The sequence below is a fragment of the Manduca sexta genome, chromosome 21 (assembly GCF_014839805.1).
Source record: "Manduca sexta isolate Smith_Timp_Sample1 chromosome 21, JHU_Msex_v1.0, whole genome shotgun sequence".
In the NCBI taxonomy this organism is placed as follows: domain Eukaryota; kingdom Metazoa; phylum Arthropoda; class Insecta; order Lepidoptera; family Sphingidae; genus Manduca; species Manduca sexta.
Genome location: NC_051135.1, coordinates 1,503,542 through 1,527,788, shown reverse-complemented (window position 1 = coordinate 1,527,788; position 24,247 = coordinate 1,503,542). Strand labels below are relative to the sequence as shown.

The following is a 24,247-nucleotide window of genomic DNA, read 5'->3' as shown; positions in this document are numbered from 1 at the left end:
ACACAAATCATGTAGAAATGTCCTTACCGGCCTACACACTAAAAATTTGAATCTGCAGTTGTAATATAAGGAAGACAGTAGACACTATAGCCTGTATTGAGGAATTAATAGTCTTGCCAAATCATGTAGTTTCTGATTAAATCTGTCCTCCCTGTAAACCTCAGAGGCGATAACTTCGGTCCAATTTGCCGTACCTTAGAGACCTCTTTAACACGCACACCCACGCTTATACATTTTACATAGATATTCCGTAAGGATAGCAACGTGACTATTGAATATGGTTTCATTATATCGAAATTACATACAACTTTTTATGCCATTTTAGTACATAGATATCTCATAATTATACTTTTGTTTATAATAAAATACTCAACAATCATTGAACGATCTTCACTAAATATCGATAAAAGCCTATTGCCATTTAGTTTTACTTCTGAATATAATATAATAATATCAGCCCCGTATTATATACTATCCCACTGTTGGGCACAGGGCTCCTCTACCACTGAGAGGAATTAGGCCATAGTCCACCACGCTGGCCTAGTGGGGATTAGTAGAATTCACACACCTTCGAAATTCCTATAGAGAACTTCTCAGGTATGCAGGTTTCCTCACGATGTTTTCCTTCAACGTTAAAGCAAGCGATAACTCACAAAAAATACACACATAATTTTTATAAAAGTAAAAGACAGTCCGTTCCACAACCAACTAGGCTATCGCCGCTTTTTTCATACTTCTCAATGATACGATACAAAAATGGCGTAAAATATCTAAGCTGAAACTAGCATCGATATCTTTCGATTATATAGGATACGCTGCATGCAATAACCTGCTCGCAATAAAACTGCATATAGAGTGATAAAACAATATTTATATAGATACTTTAAAAGACTATACACAGAACAATGCAGCTGGGAATATTTGTGTTTGCTGTATAAGAGTTTAATGCTCTCTTTGTTCATGCAATGGTCGGATAACGATATGCGTATTTTCAATACAAATACGTAAAATATGTTTTACCGCATACAATTTGTGATACAGTTATATAACATATAACTTCCGATGTTATTTGAAATAATAAAATTATTTAATCGTGTTTTCTACTAGATAAAATGCTATCAATATATTATTTGCAAACCACTCTTAATCTTTAATAAGTAGGAAATTAAATAGCGTCTCAATTTATATTTTTTACGCGAATATAATTTAGGAGAAATCTCTACGGGATACACTCAAGAAAATCTCAAATATGTACCTAATTTACGACTAACAGCAATGGTATACAGAACTGCCCCCTAAAGAGAAGGCAATAAATTTTATGTCAGCTTTATAAGCAACATTCTTACATTATTCTTCCAATTTCCGTCCATAAAACATGACCAGCTGACTTACTCAATATTATGCGGATAAGTTGATAATTTAGTAGAACTAGGTTTTTTTTCTGCTTAAGAACTGTTGAAGAGACTATCTCACCGTCACACTTGACACTGCAACCCTTGTAAGGCATAACAGTGGCGCGCATATGACACCGAGGTGTGAGCCTCTGAGGGAGCAAGCCATTTCCCTTACAACACTAATATGTCGCACTCTTAATAAAATAATGGCCTACTTCAAAATTGTTAATTTGTGGCAGTCGTCGGAAACCTAATGTTTGTATGCTACCTTTTTTTGAAATTGCTGTAAAATTGAGCTTATTAAAGATAGGTAAAAATGAAACTTATAGCATGAAAAAAAGCGAAAAAACTAAACGGTCGCAAAACGGAAATTGTTTGGTTGACGATTCCTACAAATTGGAACGGGTCATTATTTTATTAAAAGTGCGATGAATTAACTGTAGTTACGTGTTTATTGATCACAGATTTCCTAACTTGTCATTGAATTCGAGCATAGTCACAGCCATTACCAAAAACACGATAAAAACATGTTACGAATTGTTTTAAAATGCGCCAATTTAAAACAATTAGTAACTGGTTTGTTTTATGGAAACTTATTAAGTTATAGAGCAACGTTTGTTCGAAATTTGATTGATATATTCCACCGAAGTCATACCTAACATGATTTTGTCCCCGAAACTAAACGTGAAGTGACAACTCTCTAAATTGAAAACTTGATTTCCAAGGGCCCCTCACCTGCCCCACTCTGTCCTCATTCTTACCTTTAAAGACGTCCATGCATAATATTTTTGTTTTTTTTTTAATATTTATTATCAGTCAACCCCTATTTAACTGCTTAACTAGCCTCGACAAATATTTAATAACAAATACTAATAATATTCACAAAACAAAGGTACGAAGAACAAAAGACAAAGATTTCTATTCTATCGTCAGTTCAACAATGCATCGCACAACGAAACGTTGCAACAAACAAAATGCAGTGCACAAAAACAATCCCGCCGTTAGTTTTATTATCAACATGTTAATTGGACCCGAAGGCAGTTCGTTGGTGCCGGTCCAAATGGCAATTCTATGGCGTTATTCTGAGACTGTGTTTGCTATTATAATAAAATGTTTTACTTGGAAAACATTTGTTAGTATACTCTAGTTTTTATAGCGCATACTACGATGTAATTGAAGAAGCACGTCACATTGATAATTGTAAAAATGCTACGGCATTGTTTTTATTATTATATGTCGTGTATCCTTCGTTGGTGGTCCTTAAATAAATAAATAAGGTTAGGGGGCCCTATTCCGTCTACGGGGCTATATCTGTATTTTTGCAATCACTGGCCTTTTAATCGATAAACAGGGGATTTTTTTACTCTCTTACCTATACGGCTATCGAAGCTGGCCTTCGAATAGAAAAGACAGATGCCCCTATCGTCCGTCCATCTCGTGGGGGGCCTGCAAACTCTGCGTCATCCGGTTCGTGGTCGCCACTCCAAAACTTTTCCGCCTAAGTATTAATTAATTTATACAATGTTTTAATAAGTTTCCCAGTATTAATCATGTTCTATTATTTAACTATTTTTTGTATAAAAAAAAGGAAAAAAAAATTGTACTACGAAAAAGTTTATAAAACCAAATTAAAAGCATACACACTCAACACATTTATACGCTAAATTGTTTAAGCTTGGGGTTAAAAAACCAACTTGCTACATTAATACAAGCAACATACTAAAAATATACTCTCAGCTCACAAAAAGAGATTTTAATTTTTAGGTAGCTACTAATCATTTCTATATGAACACAAACTTCACGGTCACAAGAGTCCACTAAAACTAATTAACTAAAAAAACTAAAAACATCTTATACCCAACTTGTTCTTAATTTAAAAATAGCTACAGACCTATATCTATGCAAATAGATAGGCACTTTGTAACATTTGAAAATGGAATTTTACATAAAATTTTATATTAAATTTTCCACACGTGCAGTGAAATCTTGCAGACTGCGGTTCAGAATATACTCTTTGTAACCGGGTCAGCCCAGTGGAAAAGCTCCGAGCGGTATTAAATGCCTTAATTTTACATAACGTATACTGCGCATTCAATATCAAATAAAGTATCTGAAAAACATCCTATAAATATTCACAGAAACAACGTTTGGAAATTGTATCGTACTTTTTAAAATACATAAACTCGTATGAAATATAATCCTGCATACATAAAATCTGTACGGTATTGTTTTTTCCGACTGGAATATCAAATCTATGAACATGATTACAATACATTTTACAAACACAATTTATTCTTTTCGATTTACATTTCTATATCTATTTTTGCGTTATTTCCATCTTCTTAATTGGCGTCTTACTCATGAATGAATTAAATTCTGTCTCAACATCCAACATAAACCCGACTTCTACATCATAAAGCCAAGATTTTTCTAGAAACTTTAAAAATACAGAGCAAGTTTCCGTGGAACGTAACGAGGTTAGAAAATGCGACTTTTTGCCTCATAATAAGTTGGAGGGTATCGCTGGAACATCCCAACTTACGACCATTACAACTTGCCCGGCGCACTTCCTTATTCTGCTGAATCTTACCGAGTACTTACAATCTATATTCTATCGAAAATCAGAAGTCTCTAATATTGCAAATTTAGCGTGTTATAATCGACTGCATTTTTTAAATATGGATTAATTGTTGAATCCAATCCAGTTCAAAATTGGTGAACTCCTTGAATTAGTTGTGTGCCACAAAGGTCTATCCATCTTAAAATATGGACTTAACATTCGATTCAATATAATTCAAAATTGGTACTTGTATTTACCTAGTTTATAAAACCAATTCCTTTAATGAATTGTCTACCACCAGGCACTGCAGTGAAACTATAGGTTCTACCAATAAGTTATGTTTTCATAACATTGCACAGGATTTATCACCCTGACTGACATGAAAATTCATCCGTAACGACAATTCTCGTGGTACTTAGTAAATATATGGACTGCAATAACCTTTGAACTAGAGACCCTCACTTCTAATACCCTGCTACTTAACCGAAGAAATAGTTCAAGCAGTTATATCTGAGACACTGGTCTTCTAATACATACAAAATATACTTGTCTAATATCCTCCAAAATTGACTTAAAATACCAAGAACAAACGCTTTGAAAATATTGACTCAAACATTGATACATTTCATACTTTAAACACACTATAACTTAAAAATATAGATGTGGATAAGCCCCTGGGCGGAATGGACGGCATTTTGGAGTATTGGAAACCGATAAACTATATAATATTTAACCATTATCAAAACTATTTTGCAAAGCTTCAATGATGTTCTCTTTAGAAAATAATATTATATATAGATATTATTATATTGTAGAGAATCGATAAAATAAATAACATTTAAGATCAAACCTCAATATGATACGGCCATGATATTTTTAAACCTGAAAACAGTGATGCAATCAATTTCAGTCCTAAATATTCATGTTTTAGGGTTGGTTTTATTTACGAATCCTCTCTAGTATGTTGTTTAACTTCTACCAACATAGAAAGCGATGTACCGCCAAGTGACTCTTTGTTGATTTTCTTAGCTTATACTAAATACAAGTACATACAGACCAATTTGAATAAGGCTTCCTCCACCGAAGTAGCAGTCGCTGGTCTCATACGCTACAATAATTATACAATATAGATACAGCATTGTTCTTCCGGAATATTTTTTATTTATTAAAGATTTGTCCATGCTAAGGTCTACACAACTTACTTTATAAAACACTGGGTATAGCTACCAACCCCGCCACAGGAGACTGCATTTCTTATAATAAAAATATCCTATTACATATCTTCCCGATATAGTAAATACAAATTAATCCTGCTTAATTTAGCTTAAAACGCAAAATTAGTCTAGCTGTTTGCCAAATGTCATACAAAGTGGTATTTGCATTTACTTCGAACAACCAACCAAACATATCAATTTCATAGACGCAGTAACTTAAAAATAATGATACACAAAAAAAATTATTAATACAACAGAGGTAATCCCTAAACAGGTAAAACGTTACTTAATTTCCGAATGATTTTGTTCCATCACGTTTATTCCGGTAACACATATTTTACCGGAAAATCTTACAAATACCGAAGCTATTAGGGACACGCATCCCAACATTCATGGTTATCCCAAATGAGATGTGTCATCGAATATATTTCACGGTTTTCTGCCTCAACGCTCATTCTTGTACTATGCCTCTTCGTATTAATCTTATATTTTTGTCAGTTCGACAGCTAATTTCCTTCACTTGACTTTTGTTTCAAAAAGTTTTCCGGTTTTCATATCTTAATTAAGGACCTCGACTGTTCTTTAAGTATACTAATATATTCAAAAAGGTTTTGTTAGGAAAATTAATCATTTTACATTACTTATTATTATTATGTTCATTCAGTTTCGATTTTCTTAAATTTCTTATCTAACTTAACAGGAACAACAATAAAATGCTGTCCTTATGCTGAACTCAAGCCCCCAAACAGTATTTCATGCGATTTCTCCTTTCTATTTTCCATATCTATACCACACGTACTGAGCGCTCATGATACCCCAAATTCCAAATACTGCGTTCAAACTACATGATAGAATGCCGAAAGAAACAAAAAAATATATATAACATAAAAAACTTCAAATTGAGTAACCTTCTGCTGTTGAAGGCAGTTAAAAACAAAAACCCGAATCCAATTTTAAAACTCAACATCACAAAATTCCATACACGTCTTTTTATCTGCACAAATCCAAAGTTTTAGGCAATCAGAGTTGCAGCAGCTGCCGCCCAGCTATGAAAATTGTTTGCCAACTAGATCTTCACATAAGTCTGTTTCGCTTGAACACACTTTAAATTAAATTGGAAAGCAAATAAACGGATTCGGTAGTCGAATAGAAACGCGTTGACTTAAATTTATATTTGTTTCCTATTAGGTTTAATGTTATATGTGAATATTGAAAGATATTTTATACTTATTTATATATTTTTTTGTGAATTATAGCTTGCTTTAACGTTGAAGGAAAACATCGTGAGGAAGCCCGCATACCTGAGAAATTCTCTATAGGAATTTTGAGGGTGAGTGAAATCTACAAAACTGCTCCAGGCTAACGTGGTGGACTAAGACCTTAATCCCTCTCAATCGTAGAGGAGGCCCGTGCCCAGCAGTGGGACAGTAATATTTATATTTTAACATAAAACTTTGTTAGGTTCAACGTATCCAACATTTTATATTTTGTACCATTATGGTTTTAGTTATGGAGTAATGATCAGTCCTCGGTATATTTTTGAGAACGAAATAACTTTATTAAAATACATTTTGGAACGCGCTAAAGCGTAGGAGGTGATGGCGGCGTAGGCGTTTACAAACCGCTGAAAAATATTTATTTTGTATCAAAATTTTTCTAGTTATCAAATATTTTAAATGAAATTTCATATACCTATAATGTAATGCATACATTCCCAACAAAATGGTCAGAGATGTATCCCCAAGACACAGTTTATTCTCATCCATACATACATAACATCACGCATTTATCCCCGAAGGGGTATGCAGAGTAAGTATTTTCCGTCCCATGATGTGATAGGGGGCGAGCCTATCGCCATATCGGGCACAAATTCCAGACTCCGGGCTGATACTGAGCAGAAAAAACCTAAATATCACTTTGCCCGACCCGGGATTCGAAATTCTCATCCGTTATGTATTTTACGAGCCTATTATCTTATCTCATACATACAATGTCCAAACCAAATTGAATGATTTCTATTTAATTTTGTTTTTCTCTAAAGCTCCTTTCGTCCCACCAAACCAATAATGGTTACAAGGCACATCGTAATAACACCTGTCATATATTTTATAAATCCTTTAGAATTTAAGTAGAGGAGAAAGAGTTTACCGTGATTTTAACTAACTTCAGAATATTAACGCCTTATTTATATGTGATGACACATGTTCAGTTAAAACATACCTTATTGTATTTCTTCTTAGGGTTATTTTTCCACATTTTCTACCTTTTTTCTATCACCGACAACCTGAAAAAAGATAACTATAGTATAGAAGTAAATCAAAGCTCCGTTATACCGCGATATTGCAGTATAAATCATAGGGTCCCTAACAAATATTCAGTTAATTAGTCTCCATATCACTATATCACATATAACTGCTTATATCTAGCAACATGCAGGCTGAATTTAATTGAGAATTTATGACGTCATTAAATTGATGCAGAAATAGTGCAGTGGTAAACATCAAGGAGCGTTTGCAAAACAAATTAATATATTTTTACTTTTGTAGAATCGTAGATTATATATTTTTGTGCCATGACGAAAAATCATCTTCAACTTATGACATTATTTAGTAAAACTAATCAAGTTATTTGAAAATACGAATACTGTATGATAGAAAGAGAAAATCATTAATTATTAATTATCTACTTAGAAATAGCACAGATTAAAGAATAAGGCATTTATAAAAATTCAGTGCTATGATGAATCTTCAGATCAATAATATATATTATTTTTATTTAATTAGTTCTGTTAGCAGATTTACTGTTGACCTTCTAAATGCATTACAAGTTTGATCCTTCTAGACTAATAATTTACCTACTCACAGGTTTTACCATGACCAAATTCTTATTTAAACACCAATCTAATTGCCATCATTTCCACGTAATGCTGAAAATATCTATTTGTCTAAACAGAGTCATCTTGGAGCATCTGACAATACGTCATTAATTGAAACAGCGCATTAGCTCACACGGCAATTATAACCGTAGTAATAAGGGAGTAATAAGGAACGAGCGTAATGCCACCGTTTATATTCTGCTAACGGTACTTACGCTATAAATCAGTGCGATAATAATTATACCGCGACCATTTGTAGCCATAAGGGCCGACAAACAGAGTTGTCCGATAATAGCCGATGGAAATTCTGTTTATCACATCGATACAAAAGGCTAATTGATGTGTTAACGAATTATGAAATATCATTTGTAGGTAGTTTTGCAAACGTTCAGTTTACTATTGCGTTGTTAATTTCTAAATTGGCTTGAATCAATCATCGATTGGGATTATAGGAGAAAAAAATACATATTATATTCTAAAAGAATATAATATTTATTAGAATATTTTAGAATATAATATGTACCTTATTATACATTAGTAATATGTTTAAAACGTATTAGTTCTAAAGCATTCTTACTTCTTTCTATACAAATCAATTAACAGACAAAATAACATAATTTCTAAACTTCAAAATACTCAAACTGTTCTCTCGATTTTCCGAATACCATAAACGGCAGGGCTTAGGCATCGGAGCGTGCTCGAGCCGTGATCTCCAACCCTTTTCCGAGAGATTACGCGTATCATGAGCCAACGGGTATACGGTCCCTAACATTTATTGGAATACTCATGTAAATAACATTGTGACCGGGAATACGTTTCATGCGCGACAGATTATTATGTAGGATTCAAATTCAAGGGTATATGGCTATGTGTTAACTATTTAGCAATATAATAGAAGGTATGAGACAGGCTATGTGCTCCTAGTAGCGCTGACAAGTAAACGATCGATTACATCGAAATTAACTGACAAAATTTATATCGAATTAAATGTTAATTTCGCATCGATGAAACTTCTTTTTAACGTGCACGGTAAAGTGAACCTTCTACACCTGATGGAAAGTGGATTTGGTCAAAATGTCGTCTGACGAAATGATTACCCCTCGGTAGTCAACACAATTATGCTGGCCTGTTCGAACTGGATATACACAGGCTGATCCCGGCACGCGACACACATACGTGAGCCACTATGGCGGGTTTTAATACCTTGTGTCAGGAGCTCGCTATCCGGGCGGATATAAAATATATCCTACCACCATCAAAAAGTATCGATAAATACGAAAAAACTGCCCCTGCATACGCTTATAGTACGAATCACTATATAGAGTAATTTTTCAAATCTTATCAATTTTACTGCCCCTGCATAAGCATAGATTATGTATCACTAAATAAAGTAATCTTTCAAATCATATCATCTTTAAGGTGTTCTAGACTTTGCTCAATACCTATATTTCAGACGGATCAAACAGGTTCAATAACAAGCAAACAAGACCGATCCACCCGCGACATTACCAAAGTTCAATCAAATGTTACCAAACTTCAACAACTACACAACTTGATATGAAACTTTGTACTTCGTAACAGAATAAACAGTTTCAAACGTCTGAAATATATTGCTGGTTGTTTGCTCCATATATATAGAATTTAATAACAATTACACACCAAAAATTATTTTACATTTCAACAATATGTATTTTGTTTCTTCTCATAATATCAGGTCATCTACTTGATTATCGACTTAGCTACAAAAAGAACAAATAAAAATAATAATGTTAACGCTTTGAAATTAATTTTAATAATTCATTTGCATCAATTAGTTTATTTATTGTATTTTCTCACCTAATGCCATCGACACTCTCTACCAAACAACTCGAGATGGTGATCCACAGATTACAAATAAGAAAGCAGAAACATAATCTAATATTTCGTGGATGCTATTCTAAATTTAAAATATCCAATGTTGTGCATAGTACTCATAGATTGTAAATTTACAACGCTGTACAATTTCATAGGCAGTGTGCACACGCTGAATTAAAATACAAATAGAAAAGCACACGGTGTACTCGAGGGACCCTCCCCGTGTTATTGCCGCGCACCCTTTTATCTAAAAACATGCGAACATCACAAACTTTCTCAGGAATCATCGGCCCGACTCCACCCATTAATTTCCTTATATAATATGGAGATAACACTCAACACGGTGTGGATTTACACTGGTGTAAATAGGAAAATGTTGAGCAAATATTATTAGCCGCCTCGAATAGAGAGATTATTTGTTTAATAATATGGAAGCTTGTTATTAATTACTGTAAACTTAACCAATGGCTAGTTGAATGATTAACTGAACAAGCCTGAATTTTATAGACGTTCGCATGATTTTTACTATCTAGGTTTTTATGTATGCTGTCAAATATTTTTGACATCAATCACTTTACCATTATAAGACAGAATAGCCACTGTTACATACGTCAAAATTCAAAACTTTATTATTTTATCTCTCTCATACTTTAATATTCTAGAAAATAATATCCAGTAGCGTGAACTCAATGAAACAAGCTCAACTATATTCGTTCGTCATTGCTCGGGTCATACGAACTTATATTTCCGCAACCACATATTCGTTCTGGCAAATAGGATATTTTTATAGCTACTGTCAGTCGGAGCACATAGGAAATTGTTGCGGATCCCCAGGCGCTGTCGTGGGATGTGTACGCGAATTATTCAGTTTTTTACCTCCTCCCAGTGATCCCTTCACGTGTCAAGTGACGTAACCATTAAAACTTGTACACAATTCACCTTATCACGACGGAATACGGCCGACATTCCTTTGACACAACACCATATCAGTTTGATAAGTGGCGTCAGTGCAGATTCCTTATTTTTACTCTTGCGGAGGGATTTGAAGAAGTTTTGTTAAGTGTTCTACTTATCCGGGATGACGGAACACGCAATGGCCGTTCATTTTACCGGGAAAATATCGGATCATTGTTGTTTTCAAGTTGTTTTATGTTGTACTATGTGGTAAAATGTATTTTATTGTTACATATATCAAGCAAACCTTTCTAACTGGCTATAGTATTTTTAATAGAAACGTTACGAAGTTTTGACTTTACCATCAAGTCTGATGTGAATGGCAGAAGAATGTGAGTAACATATTAATACGATACAATACAGTAAATCACGAACAAAGCAAACACATAATGTAAAAAAACCATCCAGGCAAAAAAACCGGCATCGCAACCGATGAGAGCCGGCCATAAATCGGCCAACGCGCATCCGCACTAACTCTTCGATTACAAGCGACCCGCGAAAACGACCCTAATGCAAGGCTTTAATGAAGATATAAAACAGCTCACTCGTCTAGACCGAAAAATCAGATTTTACAATAAAATATCTACATTGAGCACTTGTGATTCATCGCACGTTACTATTCATGTCGATATTTTAGAGTATATTGCCTCGGGCGTGGTAAAGCGCGTTTCAATTTTCTTTTTTTTCATCATGAAGGTTCCATTATCGTGGTAAAATAATGAGAATGGACTATGGAATTTGCTTTGTATCATCCCGTAGATCATTAACACGCATCGGGAATAAACATTCTTGCATGGAATATACGATAGATAATTTGTCCGAAATTTGACTCCCCAATTTCCATATTAATTTAAGCATATTCTAACTTTAATTATTGTGACGAAATTTCCTCCTGTATGGGGAAGATTAAAAAAATAATATATTTTTTTACATAAACGATATTATGAATAGCATGCTACAGGAGTTAACAGAACGCTTTTAATAGTATGTTAACAATTAAAAATAATCTTTTAAGTGGAAATTTTCATAACGCAGCATTATCTGCAGCCGACGTAATGACATCCGCCGCAAATCGCTAATCGTTCCATAAACATAACGTTGTAACTTGGAATCTCTGAAAGGGCTCACACATCCAAGGGTTGTGTGGAAATTCGCAACTAAAATCACTTTTGCCATACGACATATCAAAACTGTGACATGGCGGCGCGACAGAGCGGGACAGCCGAGCAAGTTACACATGAGAGAAAGAGACAGCCTCACCTTTTGGTAGGTCATATTGATCTTTCACCCGCCATTTTATGCCGTACCATTTTCGCTTCAGGCACATGTATCCAGAACTCGTGGCTGCGGAAAAAAGAGAAAAAAACCTTTATTCGCCTGTCATTTTCTGTTTTAATGAAATACCACAGAAACGGGGTTAAATGTAACATTTGATGTACCAAAATTAGCATTTTTGATGCCGTGAAAATGAACCTTTGCGGATGAAGGGAAGTTATAAATTCATCATAATTGTTGACCGCTTGCTTGTTAATGCTTTAGGGTGGGAGGCTCTATAACTTTCCTGCCTTCATATTAATATATATGCATATGGATGTATAACTTTTAGCACTCGTTATTCTAAACTTAATTTGTTAGTTTTTTTTTATTATGAAGCCAATAAACTAAAGAATAGCACAAAATAAACACACATTTTTATTTATCAAAAACACGGTGAAATCCTTCGTTACCTAAAACGAAAACAGTTTATTACTAGATTTCTATTAGATACTATTTTATCTTCCTCTACGTTTATGAAACATCTTAAATATGACAAAATATGTGTCTGCAAGCTTATCACGATTTACGAGAGCGCAATACAAAACAAGTCAACAAGAACGGATTCCTTTGTTTAGTTGGTACGAATTATAAGCGGCTTATTTTCATGTACATTCTAAAATAATTCAGTTTTTATTCTCGCGCCACGTCGGAAGCAGGCGGAAATTTTGAATATTTATCTCCTAAGAGGGTTATTAAGAGTCGTCTCATCGTCGCCATCGCTAAAGAAATAAATGCTTTATTTATACATATATTGTGTACATTTTTGAGGATTTAACTTTATGGTATTTAGGTAATAGATAATATCCATTTGTAGTCGTTAAGGTATTCCTTATTATTGAAGTAAAATATGTTAGTATTATAATCTTTTACTAGACTTAAAAGTTAATGATCAGTAAGTAACAATTAGTTACATAGTTTTTTTTTTGCTTTGTATGACGAGACGAGCTTGTCGTTCGCCTGATGGTAAGCGATACGACCGCCCATAAACAGTAGAAACACCATCTAACACCTTGAATTACAAAGTATTGTTTGGTATTCCACTGCACTCACCATCCTGAGACATGAGATATTAAGTCTTAATATGTCCAGTAGTTACACTGGCTACAATATCCTTTAAACCGGAACACAACAGTAATTACACACTGCCGCTTGGCGGCAGAAATAGACATTACGGTGGTATCTACCCAAGCGTACTTTAACATATAAGAAATCTACCACTAGTAAACCACCACCACCAGTTTTTGTCTACTCCGTTAAAACTTTAATAAACATGATCAAATGTAAACCATTTTCAATTAAACGCAATAATCACGTAACAACGGCAACAATTGTACTTGATTTTAGTAGATTAATAAACACATAACTCAGCCAGGTCGATTCGTGACAGCGATACAAATGCCCGGTTTTCACTGGCGCGTTTAATTATATTTTAACTGACATTTTCCTTTGGGTTCCCTCTTGTGTTTATGAATGAATATCTGCAGAAAGTCCCTTGTCATATTTAAAGTTATCAAAGTTTGGTGGCCGAAATCATTTAGCAAAATTTGTCAGTGTCACATCAACTAGTCAAATTATGTAATAACAAAACAAATTGTAGTTAATAATATATAGATCTCTCACTCATAAGACTATACAAATCAATATGTCAAGTTGAAAGCATATATTTCTCTTAACGTTAAATTACATTCCGAACACTTAACTCCCTCGGAAGTGTAATAAACTGTCATCTATGAATTTTAAGTGCAATTTTGCATATACCACATGAATATATAGACGAAACAGTATCCTAAGTCAAGCACACATCGCTAAACAAAGGCTGGTTTTATATTAAAAACGGTTTTAGGGAGACGGCGTGCGGGCAGATGCTGCGAATGATCCTGTTAACGCGCCACTTCTGAACTGGTGCCAGGCTTCAATATTGACTTTTATTATAACCGCTTATTGTACTAATATTATAAATGCGAAAGTTTCTGACGATGTTAGGATGTTTGTTAGAAATTAATGCAAAAACCTCTGAACGGATGAAACATTTGTCCTGGATTATTCGGTAGTCTTTCAGGAGAGAAATAGACCTAATTTTTTATATATACTTATATTTATCCACTTATTTTATTATACACCAATAAGGGGATATAATAAACTTAAAATGACAATTTGAATCAAATCTCGATGATTTTTATCGCCGCTGTAAAACGACATGCAATTACTTGATTTGTTTTTGGAGTAACAGCCGGCAAATGTTGTATTTTACGAACTGTTTGTTGACTATATTGATATGGCAATACTGTCTGTTTATCTTAATATTATATAAAGTTGAAGAGTTTGTTTGTTTGAACGCGATAATATCAGGAAAAATTAAACCGATTTCGAAGCTACATTACTCCTGAGTACTACTTTTTTCCTCACCAAATTATAAAGCGTTATCCCGGAAAAACTTCTTCATGTGGGCGAATCAGTAAGCTAAAGCTATTTTAATTGTATGATGTATTATTTATAGTCATGTCTTTTTATTTTAAATACATGCATTTCTTTGTCTAACTTCACAGATTAGGACATATTATATGCATTAAGTGAAAACAAATTATTCTATGTGCTAAAAACTAAGCAGAATATTTTGCGCTAATTCCTGTCCAGTATATACGTAGCTTTAAACGACATAAACAATCAGCACACGAGACCAAGCCGCACAGAGTTTGTATGACAAATATTCGAAACATTCGTGCATATCCAAGTGAAACGTTTCTCACGTCCACAATTTGTTATAGATTGTGTGCAGTTCCAAGCGAACAACTTGCCACCATAAATTCGCAAGAACAAAATTAATTCAACCGTTGGTGGTTTCGCTCGTAAGTTGAAAATTTCTTTTGCAATTTATGTGGCGCTTGCGACTTGTGCTGTACAATTAGGAATGTCGCAAATACTAATTCGAAATAGTATAGCATATTTGCAAAGAGTAAAAAGATGAATAGTTCTGTTCGCTTGACTGCGTCAGTGGCGAAGTTATATTGCATACGTAGTACGATATCCTAAGAGGTTTTTATTACATTTGTAAATGTCATTGACGATATCGCTCTAAGGCCACACTTCGAATCCCGAGTCGGGCAAAGAGATATTTTTATTTTTTGATTTATTATTTATACACAGTATCAGCTAAGAATTTGAAATTTGTGTCCGATATGGCGATAGGCTCTCCCTCTATCACACCATGGGACGGAACATATATGGCAAAAAGTCCACTGGTTCTCACCTCTTCCTACACCTTCGGGATTAAAGCTGAGATGTGTGTTTGTGTTTATGGCTTCACTTGATGATAAGCGGTTTAACAGCCTTAAGAAGAACTTTTCTTGTCCTCCCACTACCGAAATGGAAATATCAGCGTAGTCTGTATCTCCATAGACCAGAAAATAAACAGAGACGCACAAGCTAATCACATCTAAAGAATCGAACCTTTACATCAAAACCAATAATTATGGATATATCTATAGGTATTATAATAAACTAAAATAAAGGATTACGTGACCAAAGCATCATATACCCAACATCAGAAAATTAATATTCCGTACAACTTATAGGATAAAAGCAAATTATCAACCACACCATCATACTTTCTGATTAGTATCACAGAACGGTCCAAGTTTTATTTAAGATTGAACAGATACCGTCCGCGCCTCCCAGCTGCCGCACTTTAATATAAACCTTATGCACTGCTATATGAAGGATATAGCAAAATGTCTCGTTATACATATATCTTATACATTACTAGAGTTTGCTTGGGTTTCGCCTGCGGGAAAGATTGTCGGAATATAAAACTTTGTGCATTGTTTCCTTATATAAAGTTATGGACGCCTTTAAATTAGTCGCGCAAAGTATAAGAATATAAGAATTGTCACTGCACTAAGGACTCTAAAGTAAAAGACATAAGAAGGCTTTCAATTCGTTGCTAAGCGGCCTGCGGCTGCAGCGCGACTGTCGTGCGTGTCTTTTTTATATGGGTTTACTTATCCGCGTGACTGCAACGCTGCTCTTGAATTGCAGCCGCGTAGCTAACTTGAAGGCGCCCTTGTTAATCTATGACTTAATTTATCTGTGATCTAAATTTATTAGAAACACAGTTTATTTTTAGAAAAATTAACATGTTCACAATCAGTGGCTTTAATATTAGATATTATAATACACAATATGATATTGCTATAGTCGCTTACAAAATTCTTATTAATAAACTTAATTAAAATCACCAGAGAAAATTGGAATAACTTTCATTATAAATCATTGCAATACAGGCCTGCGAGCCAAGTACAAACATCTCCAGTATTTTTTTATGATTATATCCAAATTTTTAAGATAAATAATTTTTAAAATATATATATCCCAAACATGTTCGTGATATGCAATATTTTCCCCTTGAATTCTTACAGCACATTTGCACTTCCATTAAGGAACGTGCAACGTATCGTTAAAAAGTACAACGTCTTCGCAAATTACAAAAAAAAAATAGACGTTAAGACCTAGGTACTAGATATTACGAATTGCTTTTAAGATAATGTGTTTTTTCTACATTGAGTGAAGTACAAACTCAATGTCTTTCTACTTTATTTATGCCTCCTTATTATTTATGAATTTTCTGTATTTCAACAATATTGTTTATAAAAATGCTATGACTTAATCCTATCTTAGTCGTAATCTCTAGTTAATATTAAAGGTTTCGAATAGTTCATTGAACACACCCCTAATTTAGCTGTTGCAGTAAACGGATAATAGAGGGCGCTTCAGGCAAGGAAATTTAAAAAACATTATATATACGTTATTTTTATATACATTTCACAGTCTATTTAATTTTAAAGAATACAATTCCATTTTAAATATTGAATATTTTTTTTATAAAGAGCGCCATCTACAGGATGTTTCCGTAACATTCATGAAACCTTTCAGCGCATCAGTTTCATAGGTTTGCTTTAAATGGGACCGTTTACGAACGACTCTCTCCACATATCCCAAAGATGCCTCTGTTCAAAAGCATTAATAAAGGAATATAAGAAATATGCTTTCTGATACGACATCGCGTTTCATTCAAGGTATATTTTAAAATACAGGCTAGACATTATACTTGAAATACTGTATAATATATGTGGTAAACGTTCCAATAGCAATGAACTTTCTATAAAGAATGCTTTCTTTTTATAAAGTTTCAAAGTCAATCAAATTATATGTTTAACTGCCCAATAATAATTATTGAGGGTAGGTCTTACCTCCGTCTGTCCAAACAGTTCCAATTTCAAACTTTAGCTCCCTATCCAAGATTGATATCTTCAATATGACTTCTATTTTGTATTTAAAACTACCCACAGTTTCAAAGCACCGAACATCACTAACAGAAGCTGGCAACAAACTGTTGATAGTAACCATACTCCGGCTCATCCGCTGATTCATTTTTCTCCGTTGGCGGGAACAGCAGTGGGTCTTGCATCCTCTTCTTACCTTTTAAACCTCCTATTTCTATCTCTGTCGCTCGTCGATTAAAGTAAAACCATTACGGCGAGAACAAAAAAGGGTCCCCTTTGAGCAAATCGTAATATATCATCGGCATGACGTTATAAGCTTAGGGTCTTCGGCCGGTGAAGTCTGCTTTGTCCAACTGCGAAATATATTGTTGTAACGGTTATGTTAATAAAACATTCGTAAAATACCGAAAATAGATTTTGGTTCTCGGATAGAAGTATTTTTGGAAGAATCTCGTTGATTCTTTTGATTCTTTAGAGCTTTAAATTTATTTATTTTTAACTGTAGCTTAAAGTTAAATAATAATTACTAATGTAGCTATACAGTTTCGATTACTGTTAACATCTGTCCATACAAAATCATTAAAATATTTTGTCCAAGTTAAATAAATTTTGTAATTTCCGGCCAAAATAAATTACATATCCTTTTGAAGGCAAAAACTGATTCCATTTCCTTGTCATGCCGGTAGCAAAATTCACAATACATTCGTAAAATATAATTGCATTTTATTTACAGTTTTATTGCTGGATACTGAAATATCGCATATTGTGAGACAAGACACCAAGTTCTAAATAGCATTACAAAAACATTCATTACAAGAGTAAACTCTGATGCACTATTGCAGCAATATGATAGTTTTGAATAATCTCCAAATATTTGGCCCTCTCACGCACAGGGACCATCTATCATGAGCAAACAATGAAGTAGTCCATTCAATGCGCGCGCAACTTTTTTCTACGCCTGTTTATGACCCCGAATGGTTTAGAACATAAATTAGGATTTATATTTGTATTCATTGTATTTAATAGAACAGTATTATTGTATCTTTAGTAACTTGCGAACCGTCCAATATAAGAAACGTGGGTCCAGTCGTTTACGTATTTTAATTGAAACTTATTAATATTTCTTAGCACTGATCATTTTGTTTCGTAACGTGTATTGCATGTATTTTATTGATTTTTTTACCGTTATAATATTCTTTCTTTTCTATTTCGAGTCAATAATTTCCATAAAGTATATATAATTAATTTTTCTTTAATTTTCCATAGTGACCACAATTTCTAGACATAAGAAAAAAAAATTCAATGCAACATACAACATTTTTTAAATACCTATAAGTAAATAATTTAAGAAACAACAAAAACATTCATACGTTTTTTACCAACAAACTAAAAATTAAAACCCATCTTTGGCACGTGCTAAATCCATTAAAATAAATACATGTGTACGACACCCAATAGGTTTCTAATAGTGTCATCGCAAACCATCCTTACTATATTACCTAACGCGTTACGGTAATTGGCATGGACATTATAATACATTTTGAATCTTAAATGGTTGAAAAGAGCCTATTTAGTGTCCATTAATCAAGTTAAGATTAAGAGGTATCTTAGCTCGGTTGACAACACCCAATTTGTGACCGCTAAGTGGACGTGATAAAGGTTATTTTGAATTGAAATTGACAACGTTGTCTAATAGCTTAAATCCTTTGGTATTCCGAGAAGTTTGTCGTGGTAACTATATATTGTTTTTGAGTGTAATTTAACGATAGAAGTCTTTGGGGATGTGTTCTCTAAATCGGAGATAAAATTTATAAAATTATACTGATCCGACTGACAGAATTTTGCGTCTTGGTCTCTAGGAATTGGGTAATCGGTATTAACATGTTTAAAATGTATGATCGATACTTCATCAAACAGGATGGAGTGGATCACGTAGTGGAGAAGAGATGCAGGGATATCCATAGGCATTTACTGGTTGCAGATCTCCAGAGATCTAGGTAGGTACCGCTGCGATGTATATTTCTACCACAAAGCGGCAATAGGCATGCACATTGCACAGTTGTGTTCCGGTTTGTGGGATATTGTAGACAGAGTAATTATTGGGCATTATGAGATTTAACATCTTATGTCACAAGGTGACGTGCGCAGTGGAGTGCCATGCAATACTTTTATATATGTATATTATTCACTACGAATCAAAACTATCGCTATAATTGGAAGGGAGGCCACAGCCCAATATTAAACTATATGTCGAGGGATATACGACAGTGTTTATTCTATTTAAAGTAATAAATAAAAACAAATTTGAAGTACCATGTTTCTGTCTCGAATCTCGATATTTAGGTGGGTACATGATATGTAGAATTTGTTTCTATCTTAATGAGTTTAGTATCGGTGGAAGTAGGTAGAGACCTACATTGCCTACGTAATAACTTGTGGTTTTACGCGTCTATCAACGCATTTACAATTCAAGGTAAATATCGAGTTAATGTAGCGTCAATACCAAACTGATTTCCCATTTTCGTATACGTAGTTTTCTCGCCTTGATTATACCAACGTTTTAAATTATAATACCTACTGTGATTTGTACTGTAGTTTGACTTGTGCCCAGACGTGAGAAAGTATATAAAGAAGAGCTAGTATTATTAGGAATTATGTACAATTCACATCACCCAGTTTTAATAATTGGATAGTTTGTGTAGATATTCGAATATTGTTATATGTAAATGCATCCAACATTTGAATAGATTTGATTGAACTAGAAGGATTGAACATAATATTATAAGTCTTTAACCCCAAAAAGTACATATTCAGTGGGTAATTTTTTCGAAGAAAGTTTCACGCGGGCGATGTCAACTTAAAAAATTATGATAAAACAAATGCCGAAATAAAGGCAAGCATTAGTAGTAAGACAAGCTATAAGTAAAAATATCTAAGTATGTAAAATTTTGGTAATTCAATAATACAAAGTGTTAACAGCGAAAGTAAACTAATACAAATGTTATTTGATTGTAATATGTCCATACGACGTCTCGAACATACAAATAAAAATAATGTCCTCGTAAAAAGATAAAGTAAAGACATATATTACTTTTATCCTAGAAATGAAGTAACTTCACTTAGAATAAATGACGGTGACAAGCGTTCTGGCTTCCGTAACCGATTTTAAAGTATTATCTATTGTCCACTATCGGACTCGGTATGCCTTCTTATCAACACACAGACGAGAGACCCATGAACCAATGCACACAATCAAACAAAGTCATTACCAAATTAACGACACACAGGTGACGAAAAAAGCATTTTGTAAACAAGCCTCAATCCGTGCGGTCGTATAGAGTCAGTGATTCTCTTAAGTACATTATAGGCGTGTAATAAAGTGCAACTGATTATTTGTGGAAAGAGAAAATGTCTTCAGCAACACCATCACCACCGAGCTTGCATTCAGATCAAGAGGAATCCAGAGATTCAAGTTCGTCTGAATTTTCCAACACCGTTATGACGAGGTATGCAACAAACGACAACTTAGATTCAACTCAGAAAGGAATAACGTCTCATGGTGTCGAAGATATATTGTCAGACGGTGTCAACTACGGTGTAAACGAGAATGTGTTCTCAGATTGTAAACCAGAAGTATTATCAACGATACCAAATTCCTTCGTGCAAGACTACAATTCTAGAGATTCCATCGGATTTACCATCCATGATATTCTTGGTCTCCAACAATCATACAACGCAGTGAATACTCAAGACAACATAGAAACAAGATATGATTACCAAATACCAAACTATGAAAGTATAAGCAATAGTAGCAACAATTACGGATCTGGTACTGAAGAGGTGATTACCGAAGACTGTATTAACAAAAATGAGATTTTTAATTCCACAGCAACACTAGTTGGTAATCAGGTTATTTACGACAAAAGTTTTACTAACGAACCTGTTCGGTATCACGAAAGAAGCAGTTTAAACAGTGATGCAAAAGATCCTGTTGATATCAATGACTTACATGAATCAAGTTTTCCTGGTCAGGTAATTACTATTCACACAAATTTCAACTTTATATTAATACAGTACGTAGCAAAATGTTCTAATGCAACCGATTTGAAATATCAGTGGCTACTGTGATTTACCACAGAATAACCGGATCCATAACGACAATTTAATATTGTTGTAGATAGTAGCAATTAGGAAATAGGTCGAACTCACCTTATTGTATTGCTACTAGTAGACAAAGCAACACGCGTCGTTCATTTAATTTACTAAGTTGGTAGTCTAAAGTCTATCTTTAAATTCCAGAACCCTGGGTGGAGTAACAACCCTTCCTCTAGCACTCCTATTGCTAGAGCTTCATCTTCTCTATCAGGCACAGGTGAGTGTTGCACAATAAATAAAATAATAATACACGAGTATTAAGTGCTTACTAAGCGATTAAATATTTATTTTCGTTTTCTTTTTAGAAATGTCAACAACCTCACCATCATACCAAAAAGGATTTACAAAGCGAGCAAGAACCGCGTACACGAGCTCGCAACTAGTTGAGCTAGAAAATGAGTTCCATCAAAATCGTTATCTCTGTCGACCGCGACGCATTGAGTTGGCCAACTATCTTCAACTATCGGAGCGACAAATCAAAATATGGTTTCAGAATAGGAGAATGAAGTACAAGAAGGACAATAAACATAATAAGCCGTCGTCTTCAGTTGATGACAGTAGCCCGTCAAGTTCCAAAGAGATGTCACCGAGCCAAGACCATAAGATGGGTCATGGAAGAAGCTGCGGCGGTCACGATAGACATCGTCGTCTATTGAGTGACAGTCACGCTAGCCACCACAAAATCTACCTCTCAACCAATGATAGTCTTTCAAGGCCTCCCGACTATGGATCCATCAATACATTGAAGTCTGTGATAAAGGGACCTCCAAGTACAATAGAGCTTCCGTCCTACACGCCAAATTTATCTTATTCTTCGTACTACACTGCGGGGACGAGCAGGGCCGCTTACTCACCGATATCGGAGGTTTATCGGTACTCGAACGATGAGTCAATGCAACCGAATTCTACTTTGTCCACGTTAGCGGATAGTTACGTGCCTAACGGAGTCAACTTAAAGTTGAACGATGACATCGTGAGATACACGGCTGGTTCTACGTACTACAATCCGATATCTAGTGGAGTTGTGATGCATACTCCGACAACTGACGCATATGGTTTTAGCAATACAATGTCGTCGATTCCCGCCCCGACGTACGAAGACAGCAGTATTCATTCTAGAACCTCAAGCTTACCGCTATCTCAAGATCCTTATTTCTCGTACTTGGCCCCCGCGGACAATACGAGTCAGCATTCATCTGCATCTAGCAGCAAATATTCGTCTTCTTACATTTCGTTATAGAATTTATTTTTATAGTTACTTATTAGTTTTTGCGGTTTTATAAGATCATCTACAAGTAAACGTTGTTAATCAGTATTTTACCCAATAGCAGTGCTATTACTGTCTTCCTTCCAGCAAATATAGTGCCATATAGAGGCAAAATGTTAATTAGTTTAATAACTGATTAAAAATGTTTATTTACTGTGTATCTGTACATAGTGTATATTATACAAGTAGGTATACCTAAATTCATGAAACGTTGTTATTTTTATCAAAAGCGTAACTATTTACATCTATATCCTAAATAATGTTAAATTTAAAAATGAATGTACTTAATGTAAAATTTATTAGATTTAATTATTGTTACTAAATTTTTGTAAAATAAAATAATAATAATAATGTTTATTTATTTAAATTATAACTAAGTACAATATAATTCGCTTTAACGGTAATGCCCACACTAGACTGTGCGTGTAACGTATGTGATAATTTTTTTAATGAATTTAAGTTAATTTCCTAATAGCCTTCTAATTACATGGTGTAATTTGGATATTAATAAATTGAATCCAATCTTCACACGTCACGTAGTGTTTCAACTGGATGTGCGCAAAGATTATGAATTTGAAGTTCCACACATAATATACACAAAGTAATTCGTAGTTCAGTTGTTTTTCGTTTGTTGTTATTTGGACCCGAACGTACATGCCGTATTACACGTCACATATTCAAATACCTAACTACATAAGATTCATAAACCAAAAATAATCGTTTTATCAACTAATATATCTGCAATAAAAAACATTTTATTGGTCCTTGGATGACTGAGTCAACCTGATCTACTGCTGAAACAGACTCTGTGTCAAGTTTTACGATTCAGGCTTTATGGCTGGAAAGCTCTATATCAAATCAAATCTCTTACACACAATAATTAATAAATCCCAACCCTTATTAAATATACAACGATTGCCACCTAATAATAATAAAATATTATTATTATCAATTAATTAAACAAACTGTAAACATGTTTTTCAATATGCAACGGAACAAGTCCAAAACTAATTAAGGGATTAACACTTATTGACACAAACCCTTTAACGATAGCCAATAGGAAGGAAGCTACCTTGGAAGGGGTAGTGTCATTACTAATTACTCTAAACTAGTGGTGTATAAAAAGGTAATTGAGATATAATTGTACATCACTTACTACCAGTACACCTCGTTATCACAATGGCTTCCTACGATATTAATTTTGGCACATTACCCGCTAAAATAGGAGTCATAGAAAATCAACATTGGAGTCAAGACGTAGACACTAATAATACTTCTCAACAAGTAACTAATTGACATTGTGCTAGTGAAAATAAATTCCTTAGTGCATTATATAGTATTAATAAGATTTTGTTTTTGCAGAGAAACGATGAAATAG

At 34.1% G+C, this 24,247-nt stretch overlaps 1 protein-coding gene and 1 long non-coding RNA gene across 2 annotated transcripts; one reads left to right on the top strand and one right to left on the bottom strand.

Moving 5' to 3' along the window:
* Nucleotides 1-6,301: 6,301 nt before the first annotated feature.
* On the bottom strand, nt 6,302-17,545 carry LOC119189980. Its single transcript, XR_005112695.1, has 3 exons — nt 17,415-17,545; nt 12,112-12,195; nt 6,302-7,452 (listed from the first exon to the last, which is right to left on the bottom strand). It is a non-coding gene; the product is annotated as an uncharacterized LOC119189980 (long non-coding RNA).
* Nucleotides 17,546-20,697: 3,152 nt separating this feature from the next.
* Nucleotides 20,698-23,178, top strand: LOC115445589 (homeobox protein 10-like). Its single transcript, XM_030171909.2, has 3 exons — nt 20,698-21,479; nt 21,747-21,819; nt 21,908-23,178. Exons 1-3 carry the CDS (start codon nt 20,856-20,858, stop codon nt 22,840-22,842), a joined length of 1,632 nt encoding a protein of 543 aa, XP_030027769.2. The 5' UTR covers nt 20,698-20,855; the 3' UTR covers nt 22,843-23,178.
* Nucleotides 23,179-24,247: the final 1,069 nt, after the last annotated feature.

Bases quoted from the DNA above. Each gene is read 5' to 3' on its own strand.
- LOC115445589 (XM_030171909.2), top strand. From the start codon at position 20,856: ATGTCTTCAGCAACACCATCACCACCGAGCTTGCATTCAGATCAAGAG. The intron at 21,480-21,746 runs GTAATTACTATT...TTTAAATTCCAG, and splicing joins AATCAAGTTTTCCTGGTCAG to AACCCTGGGTGGAGTAACAA. The intron at 21,820-21,907 runs GTGAGTGTTGCA...TTTTCTTTTTAG, and splicing joins ATCTTCTCTATCAGGCACAG to AAATGTCAACAACCTCACCA.